This window comes from Leucoraja erinacea, chromosome 20, assembly GCF_028641065.1.
Source record: "Leucoraja erinacea ecotype New England chromosome 20, Leri_hhj_1, whole genome shotgun sequence".
Taxonomy (NCBI): Eukaryota; Metazoa; Chordata; class Chondrichthyes; order Rajiformes; family Rajidae; genus Leucoraja; species Leucoraja erinaceus.
This window is the reverse complement of record NC_073396.1, coordinates 27,454,208-27,466,725: the sequence shown is the minus strand read 5'-3', so window position 1 is coordinate 27,466,725 and position 12,518 is coordinate 27,454,208. Positions and strand designations below refer to the sequence as shown.

The window sequence follows — 12,518 nt, the reverse complement described above, 5'->3', positions numbered from 1 at the left end:
CCATGCTCCAAAGACATATAGGTTTGTATGTTAATTGGCTTTGGTAGAAAATGTAAATTGTCTCTAGTATGTGGGATAGTGATTACAGGCTGATTACTGGTCAGCACAAACTCGATGGTCCGAAGGGCCTATTTCCACGTTGTATCTTTTCTCCAAAGTCTAAAATCAAAAATCGAATGCCTTTACTTCTTCAGGAGACTCAGGAAGTTTGGTACTTCTCAAACAACTCTTACCAACTTCTACAGATGCATCATAGAAAGGACCCTATTGAGTTGCAGCGCAACTTAGTTTGGGAACCATTTGCCCAAGATGGGAAGAAATTCCAGAGTTGTGGATGTAGCCCAGTCCATCATGCAAACCCGACTTCCAACCACAAACTCAATCTATCTTTCACACTACCTCAGGAAAGCAGCAAACATAATCCAGAACCCTTTTCACCCCAGGCATTCTCTCTTCTCCCCTCTCCCGTCAGGCAGGAGATACAAAAACTTAAAAGCACATACAACCAAATTGAGGAACAGATGCCTCCCTCTGTTATCAGACCACTGAACAGTCCTCCCGTAAGTTAAGAGGTAGCCTTAACTTTCCAACCTACCTTCATTACAAATACTAGCCCTTTTCCTCTATTATTGATTTGTTACCCTGCTGTGTCACTATTTTCTGCACTCTTCTATTTTTTTCTGCACTACCTGTTGTACTTGTGTATGGCTTAATTGTACTCATGTATAGTACGCTCTGAATTAATAGATAGCATGCAAACCAAAGTTTCCTGAAAGAAGCTAGCTGAAGTGTGCCCAACCAGGGCTTATGCACTGCAAGGCCTCAGGTCATGCGTTAATAATAAACTAACACCAATATCCACAGGACACACATATGCTGCTATATTTTGTCTGCACTCCGACAATGCTCAAAGGTCAGTTTATTGTCACGTGTACCAATTAAGGTACAGTGAAACTCGAATTACCAGTGAAACCACAAGCCCATTCTTCAATTCCGTTGAACGTCAGAGACACTTATAACATTCCCATTAATATTATAGGTCTGGCAGATTCAGCCTGGGGCTGTGCCTTTGCCAAGAAAGCGTTTATTCTCAGACTTGTTTATGTATTTTCATGAGATACCCATTCATGAGGAGAGAGCATCAGTGCACAAGCCCTGGCTGACCACATGACAGCCAGCTTCTTTCACAAAGCTGCCACAAGATCAGTTCCAGGTAATTACAGACCTGATAGGAAGAGGAGAAGACAAAGTGGGTGGCTCACCACCGCCTGGACATTCCAGACCATTGGGATTTTTCTCTTTAAGTCCGTTTATCATGCATACAAGTATATAGACTAAAATATTAAATTACAACGCTGAGCAGTGTTACAATGTGATAAGCTTCAAATTTCCTTCAAATTTCTGAGAAACAATCTTCTCAAATACCACTATGAAATCTGCAACCTGCCCCCTTGACATTGTTCCCACTGCCCTTCGGAAGGATGTCTTTGCAATAGACGGTCCCAGTATCCTCTCGATCATCAACAGTTCTCTGGCCACTGGTACCGTTTCAAGCACGCAGTGGACCAGCCCCTCCTGAAAAAAACCTAACCTAGACCCCACCTTATCTAGTAACTACAGGCCTATTTCCAAACTGCTTTTCCTCTCAAAAGTCCTTGAAAGGGTAATTCTAGACCAACTAATGCCTAATCTACAGCAAAATTCAATACTGGAAAGTTTCCAATCAGGTTTCAGGGCCCACCACAGCATAGAGTCTGCCTTGTTGAAGGTACACAACGACCTCCTTCTTGCCGTCGACTCTGGCGACTGTGCAATCCTGCTCCTTCTCGACCTCAGCGCAGCGTTTGATAGAGTGGACCACACCATCCTAATTGACCGTCTCCGGTACGGGGTTGGAGTTGATGGTATTGCCCTGAGCTGGTTCGTTTCCTACTTAAAGAATAGGAGTTTCTCTACTAACATAGGCAATTCTTTCTCTTCCCCAGCTAGCCTTTTCTGCAGGGTTCCACAAGGGTCCATCCTAGGCCCCATTCTCTTTTCTCTGTATATGCTCCCCCTGGACCAAGTCATCCAAAGGCATGGCACAGCTATGCAGATGATACACAGCTCTATCTCCCCCTGAAACCCAACAACTGGTCTAATTTAAACAGCCTCATGCACTGCCTTGATGACTTGAAATGTTGGATGGCACAGAACTTCCTCCAACTTAACGAGAGCAAGTCTGAGGTCATCCTCCTCTGCCCTCCGACTCCATCAAAACGATAACAGGCAGCCTTGGAAGCCTAACCTCCTTCGTCAAATCGCACGTCAAAAACCTTGTTGTGATATTAGACTCCACATTAAAGTTTGACAAGCAAGTCAACTCTGTGGTAAAACTGGTTTGTTCCAGCTACGTACAATAGCTAAAATCAAATCATTCCTCAAATTCGACGACCTTGAAAAAATCATCCCGCATTCATCTTCCCGCCTTGACTACTGCAACTCCCTATACACTGGCATTAGCCAATCATCCCTGTCCCACCTGCAATTGGTCCAAAACAGCAAGGGACCACATCACCCCGATCCTGGCCTCTCTCCACTGGCTCCCAGTATGGTACAGAATCAACTTCAAGCACCTCTTATCCCTCAGGTCGGCCGACTTGGGGCTACTGACTATCCCGTGGTCTAGGTTTAAGCTCAGGGGTGACCGCACTTTTGCAGTTGCAGCACCTAGACTGTGGAATAGCATCCCGCTCCACATCAGAACTGCACCCACCATCGACTCATTTAAATCACGATTCAAAACCTATTACTACTCCCTAGCATTTTTGAGCCCCTCTGAGGGGGCGCTGTAAACAGTTTATGTATGTATTGTTGGGTCTGTCTACCGTTGTATGATCAAATTAGTATCTGCACTGATGTGAAGCACTTTGATCAACGTGAGTTGTTTTTAAATGTGCTATACAAATAAATGTATTATTATTATTTATTATTTACAAAAAAAACCTTATTTTCCAAGAGTAAAGTTCTAAAGTTCTAAAATTCCTAAAGTTCAGCAATTATTCAAATTAAATGCAGTCATGTAACTGATTCAGACAAGTCATCATATAGGAAAATACAGGCTGAGGCAAGAAACTGCAGTCATTTGATCTCATTAAAAGTAACACTGCTCATTTGAGTTTTGCTTTGTTTTGAGATACAGCATGGAAACAGGCCCTTTGGCCCACCGAGTCCGCGCCAACCAGCGATCCCCGCACACTAACACTATCTTACACGCACTAGGGACAATTTTACCAAGCCAATTACCCTACAAACCTGTACGTCTTTGGAATGTGGGAGTAAGTCGGAGCTCCCGGAGAAAACCCACACAGATCACGGGAGAACTACAAACTCCGTACAGACAGCACCCATACATAGTCAGGATGGAACCCGGCTCTCTGGTGCTGTAAGGCAGCAACTCTACCGCTGCACCACTTCCACTTCCCCTTTAAAATGCTTTTAGTCTCCTTGGATTGATAATTCTAATCCTCTTCCAGGTAGTTAATCTATATCTGTACATTTTCTTTCCTCTAGACATGTCCCATTTTAATTTGTTTCAGTACATGAAAGCCCCATGCTTCAATATTATAGTATAGTATATCTTTATTGTCATTTTCCCGAGTACTCACATACCCAGAGGAAACAAAAAAACGTTGCTCAACCATTGTCCATTCAGTGTGCAGTAAAAAATAAATAGAAATAAAAATACATGTATCATGAACAAATTAAACACTCTCTACTAAACATCAACAGGCGTTCCGATCAGCAGCGGCACGACAGTGGCTCTGCTGCAGTGTGTCCAGGTTGGTGGTTGTTGCGCGATACTTTGGCAGGGGGAAAAGTCCGTTTATCAGTCTTCAGTCTTTTCAGTCTTATTGTATATCAATATTCAAGTGGCATCTCCTGTTCAGTCAATTCCTTAGAACAAAGTACAGATCCTAAATACAAATCTCAATCAGTTTACCCTTTCCTGCACCATTTCAAAAAGTAAAACCTGGATTTTGCAGTATAATCATCACCAGCATTGTTATGACAATACCTTGTACAAACTGAGTATGTGTTGAATTTTTCACATGCAACAAGATTTGATTAAGAAGTCACTGCCATTCCAAACAATCTGCACTATTAATTTTAATGTTCCTTGTGATACTGCTGCTCACGAGCATTTATATAATTCCCCACATACTTTCCCATGTTGGTCTAATTTCTATTTGCCACTGAAAAGTATTTCTTTCCAATATACCTCAGATCCCTTTCATTTGGTTCATCTCATCACCACAGTTTTATATCCATACCAATCCAGCTTCAATTACAAATTTAACCCAGGTCTGTTTCAGTCTCCCATCCAAAAGACCTATAATTGTTAACAGCAATAGTCCCAGCACTGAACCCTTTGGCACTCCTTTAATAACTCCATGCCACGTCAACAGAGCTCTATTCAAAGCCACCCATCTGCATTCTTGGTCTTGTTCTAGGCATTCCGACGTTGAATGAATCATTTAAATCATTTAAATATTTTGCCAAAATCTAAAATATAATTTCTCCAAACTTCCACCTTTAATAATTTCTATCAAAAAGGGTAAATTGTTAGCTTTCATTAACCATTCCAACTGTACATGCACACATGATCTATAATATTACCTATTTTAAAATAATCTAAGAGAGAATAAATGTTTGCAAACAGGGAGTATCTTTTTTTTTTAATTTAATTCGTCATTTTCATGTTCCTACATGACAGCAGTGCTTGAACTACTTCCATTCATTGTAAAATATGTGGCAGTGTTCTCAGGACATGAAAGACGCTATAAAAATAAGCCATTTCTACGAAATTTGGAAAAATAATACTCTGTGAAGACAATTGAACACTATCTAACAATAATAACATAACAAATATAATAGTTTGCCTTTAAGCACCAATGAAACAGAAAATACACCATTCTGGAGTAACTCAACAGATCAAGCAGCAAGCAGAGCCTCATTGTTCTGCATTCCACTTGTTGGAAGGTTGCACCCAGGAACACATTGCGAGAACAAAACAATGTACTCCCAGTGGTGTACGACTGGCAAACTTTGGTTACTCACCGGCAATCTGAACATTGGGCTCAATTACTTTAATTGCAATTTTATTATTAATGCTGTTGAATATTTACCTCACGCACACAGTAAACCTGATGACAATAAACAATAGACAATAGATGAAGGAGTAGAGCATTCGGACCTTCGATCCATTCACTGTGATCATGACTGATCATCCACACTCAGTGCCGCGTTCCTGCCTTTCCCTCATATACCCTGATGCCGCTATCTTTAAGAGCTCTATCCAACTCTCTCTTGAGACCATACAGAGAATTGGCCTCCACTGCCTTCTGAGGCAGAGAATTCCACAGATTCACAACCCTCTGTGTGAAAATGTTTTTCCTCATCTCCGTTCTAAATGGCTTACCCCTTATTCTTAAACTGTGGCCCCTGGATCTAGACTCCCCCAACATCGAGAACATGTTTCCTGCATCTAGCGTGTCCAAACCCTTAATAATCTTATATGTTTCAATAAGATATCCTCCCATCCTTCTAAATTCCAGAGTATACAAGCCTAGCCGCTCTATTCTTTCAACATGACAGTCCCGCCATCCTAGGAATTAACCTTGTGAACCTACGCTGCACTCCCTGAATAGCAAGAATGTCCTTCCTCAAATTTGGAGACCAAAACTGCACATAATACCCCAGGTGTGATCTTTTTGCGACACAACTACTGCAAGCACAAGGTGGCTTCAAAAGTGATTCAAAGCGGAAAGGGAGGGAAAGGACAGAACAGTCATACAATAGTAATTACAACTGGGATTGGGAAGGATGTTTGGTGACAATATAATGTTCAATGTATACAAAAGGTAGAAATGAAGAAGTTTTGGAAATTCATTATTCTACTATTGGAGTTCAATAACATGCATTATTATACTAAAATAGATATTAGTAGGTATATTTTTATATATGTATTAAAATATAAAAGGAACATACATTTTGTATCAGGAAAAACAGCACTGACTCTCAAGGGCCATCATTTGCGTGACATTTACGCGACCTGTTAGCGTGTGGGTAGCGCGGTACGGGCACATGGAGTGGTGTGGAGGAGTGCGGAGTTGCGCGCGGTGTCTCGCAACGCTCCAGGATTTCGTTCTGCATGAAATCTTCGCGCCCCACCGGCCTGTCGAGTAAATGACGGCCAAGTGGGACACCCTGGCGCGGTGCAACGTCTCACCTCCAACAGCAGCAGAAGCAGGCAAGCGATCGCCAAGCTCGACCTGGGGCTCACGGCCATTGCGGATCCGGATCCGCCCCCACTCCTACTCCCAGAGCGGGGCCAAGACAATTGGAGATAGACACAAAATGCAGGAGTAACTCAGCGGGTCTGTCAGCATCTCTGGAGAGAAGCAATGGGCGACGTTTCGGGTCGGGACCTTTCTTCAGACTGAAAAAATGTCTCGACCCGAAACATCATCCATTCCTTCTCTCCAGAGATGCTGCCGGTCCTGCTGAGTTACTCTTGCATTTTGTGTCTATCTTCAAATGACATCACGCGCTCCAGACGGCTGTGCGGACGCATGAAGACACGCTTGACTACCAGCCTGTCGCGTAAATGATGGCCAAGTGGGACAGGCCCTTTAGGCATGCTGCAGCCAACATAATTTGAGAAGTTCCACCCACTATTATTAGTGCATGTCTTTCTCACAAAGAAGCAGGATTATTTAGGATTAGAACACGCAATATTTTCGCTATTTCTTTCTCTCTCATTTTGTCTTTTAAAAAAATCTAGAGTCTTTATTGTTTAATTAAGTCATAACTAGGAAGAATATTTAATTCAATGTAAACATCACATACAGAAAGTGAAAGAGACAAAAGGTGGCATTGAGAGATTAAAATCAGACAAATGACAATTAAAATTTGAAAGATAAGACTCTGCACCCAAATGGGGTAAAACATTTTCATGACAATTTTTAAACAGTAAACGTTTTTATCCTGAGTTTAGTAGCAACCGGCTAGGGGTAACAATTTAATTTCATTGTACACAAATGCTGTGCATCTCATCGAGTAGCTAAGTAGCATCAAGGAACAGCAGAGCAAATCCTACTGCACCTACTTCTTTTCCATGTTTAACTATACACATAGATAATGTGTGTCTTGTTTATTTTATCATCATTGCACACAAGTAGTTCTCTAAAATTATTCTTTGCAATAAAGAACACAATCTTCCATTGACAATAAAATTCCATCGAGGATCAAGTCATCTCAACTTCCAATATAGCTCAAGACACAATATAAATGTCAATAAAGGAACGTTAACAACAGTGCGCACTAGTAATCGGATTGGATAGAAAACACATTTAATGCATAAAATTGCTTGATTAACAAGCAAAAAAATTGTTCTGTTTAAATATTAAACATAATATCCCACTTCAATAAAATAGTTTGCCACATATTACATAATAATTCGAGCCACATCCATTTATTTTGTTTTTCATTGTTAATTTACACGTGCTTTTTTGCCCTGTCATTTCTAAATTATCTTGTTTCCTAACATTGCATGCCAAACAAAATAAGGATTTTCTGCCAAATTCTGATACACGTAAATGATGTGGAATATAAAATACCATTTAATAACAACAAAGTGAATGTTTAATATGGCATAGTTCTAAATAATTAGAGCATAGCTTCATGACTACCTGCGATGTAATATTTCATTATACAGGAAGCTTTCAGTCCTGATAATGTTGGTTTTATGTAATTGGTTCTGATAATAGTACTCCATAGGAAAAGGAAGCATGATGGCACATGAAACAATATTATCAACCAAGTATATTAGACAAGATAATTAAATGCGACATCTCCAAGTTTGCAGATGACACAAAGCTGGGTGGAGGTGTGAGCTGCGATGAGGATGCTATGAGGCTGCTGGGTGACTTGGATAGGTTGGGTGAGTGGACAAATGCATGGCAGATGCAGTATAATGTGGATAAATGTGAGGTTATCCACTTTGGTGGCAAGAATAGGAAGGCAGATTATCATCTGAATGGTATCAGATTAGGAAACGGGAGGTGCAATGAGACCTGGGTGTGCTTGTACATCAGTCACTGAAAGGAAGTCACTAAAAGGAAGCATGCAGGTATAGCAGGCAGTGAAGAAAGCTAATGACATTTTGTTCGTCATTGCGAGATGATTTGAGTTTAGCAGCAAAGAGGTCCTACTCAGTTGTACAGGGCCCTGGTGAGACTGCAATTGTGTGAGCAATTTTGGTCGCCTAATTTGAGGAAGGACAGTATTGCTATTGAGGGAGTGCCGCATAGGTTCACCGGGTTAATTCCCGAGATAGCGGAACTGCATATGATGAAAGAACAGGTCAACTGGGCTTGTATTCACTGGGATTTAGAAGGATGATCGGGAATCTTATTGAAACATATACAATTCTTAAAGGATTGGACAGGCTAGATGCAGGGGTCACAGTTTAAGTATAAGGGGGAGGCCATTTAGGATTGAGATGAGAAAAAACGTCTTCACCCAGAGAGTTGTTAATCTGTGGAATTCTCCACAGTAGGCAGTGGAGGCCAATTCACTGGATGTTTTGAAGAGAGTTAGATTTAACTCTTAGGGCTAAAGGTATCAAAGAATATGGTGAAAAAAACAAGAACGGGGTACTGATTTTAGATGATCAGCCATGATCCTATTGAATGGCTCGAAGGGCCGAATGGCCTTATCCTGCACCAATTTTTCTATGTTTCTAATTGACCTTATGATTTGGGACAATACCATGTAGTTAAATGTCCTATTTATTCCAAATATTCAGATTTGTTCACAAGCCAAATTTGGGCACCCTGATTAGTAACTATATGACTGAGTTAATATTATTGACTGAATATTATTTTCACATTTATGTTTTAAGCTTTATTGAAAATTTAACAACACCAGCAGCACTGTCAACTATTGATCACTCAAATTTCCCAGGACATTGAAGTAGCCTGAACCCTTGCTCCTAGATGTCATGTATAATAGAAAATTATTATTATTTAAATATAATAGAAAATAGCTAACATTCTGCTAGCTCTGCTGTCAAACAAAAGCAGCAACATATATAATCACTATTCAAGTACAGGATGCTACAGTACATCAAGTGACAAACAGTTTCAAAGAACTGTACCATGAATCTGAAAGTTATCATACTCACTGGATAAATTGTAATCCTTCCTGTATTTTCTCCCACCTATTATTCCTGTCCTTGGAAACATTGGTCATGTTATCCTCCATGCCCACTTCCTCCAACAATGCAGATTCTAAGGTGGAATGAGAGACAATAAATCACACAAAAATTTGCTCAAGACTTTGAGAAGCTTAACTTAAATACAAACGTGCTTGTATAACCCATAACGACAACAGAAACTTTCTGCTTATGTATTGAAGTCATTGAAATTGAGTACTATTCCATCATAAAACCCATCAGGATACCTTCTGCAGTACAACTGTAAAGGTTTGTTAGAATATTCAGTGACATACTAAATCTCTTTAAATTTATAAGAAAATAGTAGTGCTGATGCACCTTCATCATGATTACATCTATGAGCTGGGCCTAGGATGGATTATCCAAAATCTTAACACCCAGGAATCTGCTAACCCTCTCCATTGCCAACCTCCATGGGTGGTCTCCAAACTTCCTCATTCTGAATTCCACAGTGGGTCCTTGGTTTTATTGATATTGAGCAAAAGGTTGTTGTTGCAGCACCACTCAACCAGGTATTTTACTATTTTCCTGAACCCATGATTTGGCCAAGAACAGTTGGATCATCAGTGAACTTGTAGATGGCGTTGGAGCTGCACTTAGCCACAGTCATGGGTGTAAAGAGAGTAAAGAAAGAGGCTAGGCATATTGCTTTGAAGTATACATGCAACAATGGTCAGTGAGGAGACAGTGTTGTTACCAATCCACACTATTTGAAGTCTGTCAATGATAATGTCAAGGAATCTGTCACAAATGGAGGTACAGAAGCCCAGGTCACAAAACCTGGTGAGGAGTTTGGAAGGGGTAGTGGTGTTGGATATCGAGCTGTGGTCAATGAATAGCAACCTGTGAGATAGCATCTGTTGTTGACCCATTGTGACACTAGGCAAATTGAAGCAGTCCTGGGTAATTTCTGTGGCATGAGTTGATCCACGCCATAATTAAGTTGTTCAAGCACTTCATTATGGTGGATGCAAGTGCTACCAAACGATAGTCATGGAGTCGGGTCATCATACTCATCTTAGTACGATAAATATCCTTTAAAAACAAGTGGGAAATCCCAGGCTATAGAAACGAGAGATTTAATATTTTCTGGAATACTCCAAGCAACTGGTCTGCACATGTCTTCAAGTAATATATACTGAAAATATTCTGAAGCAGCAAAATAAGCATCAAACTTTGAAAATAATTCATGGGTTGTCCAAGATTAGAGACAATTTATCCTGTGCATTTCATAAATTCTACTAATGTAGAAATATCGAAGGGACAAAGAGTCCTTCTCGACCAATTCTTTCAAATGAAGAATAATAACCCTTAAACAATATAACACATCAGTGATTTATAAATTGATGTAGCCCAGCTACATCAGAATGCTAAAACAAAAGTTGAACTAAATATTTTTTTTTTCAACATATGCTATGTTTTAAGGTACTGTGACTTCAATGTCACTCAGTGATGGTGGAAAAGATCTGAAGCCCGAGACGTCGCAGAGACATGACTCCACCTTCACTGACTAAAGCATTACTTTGTATAACCTTACATCTGACAGGGTAATATAGCATTCAACTTACTTTGTACAATCAATGGCAAGAAATGTTTACCATTCCCTGGCTTTTGACCCTGCTTGAGACTTTGCTCCTGTTTTAGTGCTTTTAATGTTTTTAATTTTATTGTTTTTACTTTCTCCTCTAGTGTTTTTATTGTCGTGTAATAATTTTTTGTCCATGATTAGTCATGTACAGCACTTTGTTGCAACAGTGGTTGTTTTTAAAGTGCTCTATAAATAAAGTTATTATTATTATTATTCATTACAAAGCAATAGATGAAGGACTGCACTGAAAAAAATGTATTACATATTTTGACATGCTGGCAGCATGTTGATATCACAAGTATGTTAATAATATACAACTATGAAAATTCTTACACCTATACATTCATTTGTTCTACTTGGAGTTAGAATTGTTACAGTACAGTACTACATACACGGCGGGGTTGTTAAGTTTTATCCATCGTCAAACTGCCAATTTTTGCCCAGTTCATACATTCGAGCAAGCATTTGGGAGACCAGCAAGATGGATATGCTGGCTTTTGTAGGGCTGCGGGTGTGTTCTGCCATGTGGAAACTCAGCTAGCGGCTGCATTTCCAACTCGCGAACTGTTCGGATTAAGAACAGTTCACAGGAGGAACCCAGCCGTACCCTGGGGAGGACTTGGATACCTCCATCAAATCTCATGATTTTCTTTGCCACAAGGAGAATCACTTGAGCGTTTCCATCTTAAACTTGCAGATGAAATCCCTAATCTCTTAATGTATAAACTCATTATCCAAATTAAACAAAATCGGATGTACACATCATAGCACTTCACCATTCAAATCTTTTTCAAGACAAGGAATACATAGTCATATGGAACTGGAACAGGCTATACAGTCCACCTAGTCTACATCAACTACCCATTTACACTAATCCTTAATTAATCCTATTCATTATTCTCCCCGCAAACTCATCAATGACCCCCATATTCTACCACTCACCCATATACCAAGGGCAATTTACATTGGCCAATTGACCTACTAGCCTATGCATCTTTGGAGAACTCCAGGGAAAACTAACCCAGTCTCAGGAAGAATATGCAAACATCACATAGTCATCACCCACAGTCAGGATGAATTAGGTTGTGTGAAGCAATAGCTCTATTGACATTGTTACTTTGCTGCCTTTATAATATGCGATATTTAAAAAATATCCCAGAAAGAGAGAATATATTGCAATAAGTTCTTAATCATAATGCAAAATGTCATCTTGACTAGAATAAGCAAATGTCTTTCTAAGTTCATGTCATTTACAGATAACAAAATAAATCAAATGAAAATGCTTGAGACTACCAGCAGGCCAGTAAAACTATGAGCTGTTAATACAGTGCAGATATCATTTATCAAAAAGATTATGTTACCCATTACAGGAAATAAATATCACAGAACAATAATTATCTTTATTGGCTTCCAATTGTGCAACACAGTCTTTATTTAAAGCAGTTTGAAAAACTAATCTCCTCACACACATAAGACAAATGAACGTAAATCAAAAGGAAAATAGGTTCAAACAAGAATTAGTGAAAATCAAAAAAAATGCTGAAAATCTGATATAAATTGAGACAATCGGCTAGTCAGGCAGGATCTCTGGAAAGAGAAAAAAAAGTTAACATTCAGAATTAGGGATAAGAGATAAAATAGGTAGTTTAA

At 39.7% G+C, this 12,518-nt stretch overlaps 1 protein-coding gene across 3 annotated transcripts in view; it reads right to left on the bottom strand.

Annotated features, from left to right (window-relative positions):
• zc3h7a (zinc finger CCCH-type containing 7A) overlaps positions 1-12,518 on the bottom strand; it is a 71,073-nt gene that overhangs the window by 51,308 nt on the left and 7,247 nt on the right. For all 3 annotated transcript variants that reach the window (XM_055651729.1, XM_055651728.1, XM_055651727.1), the window contains one exon: positions 9,230-9,335. In XM_055651729.1, coding sequence (XP_055507704.1) covers positions 9,230-9,309 — 80 coding nt within the window. In that variant the 5' untranslated portion in view covers positions 9,310-9,335. The remainder of the gene's footprint in view (positions 1-9,229; positions 9,336-12,518) is intronic.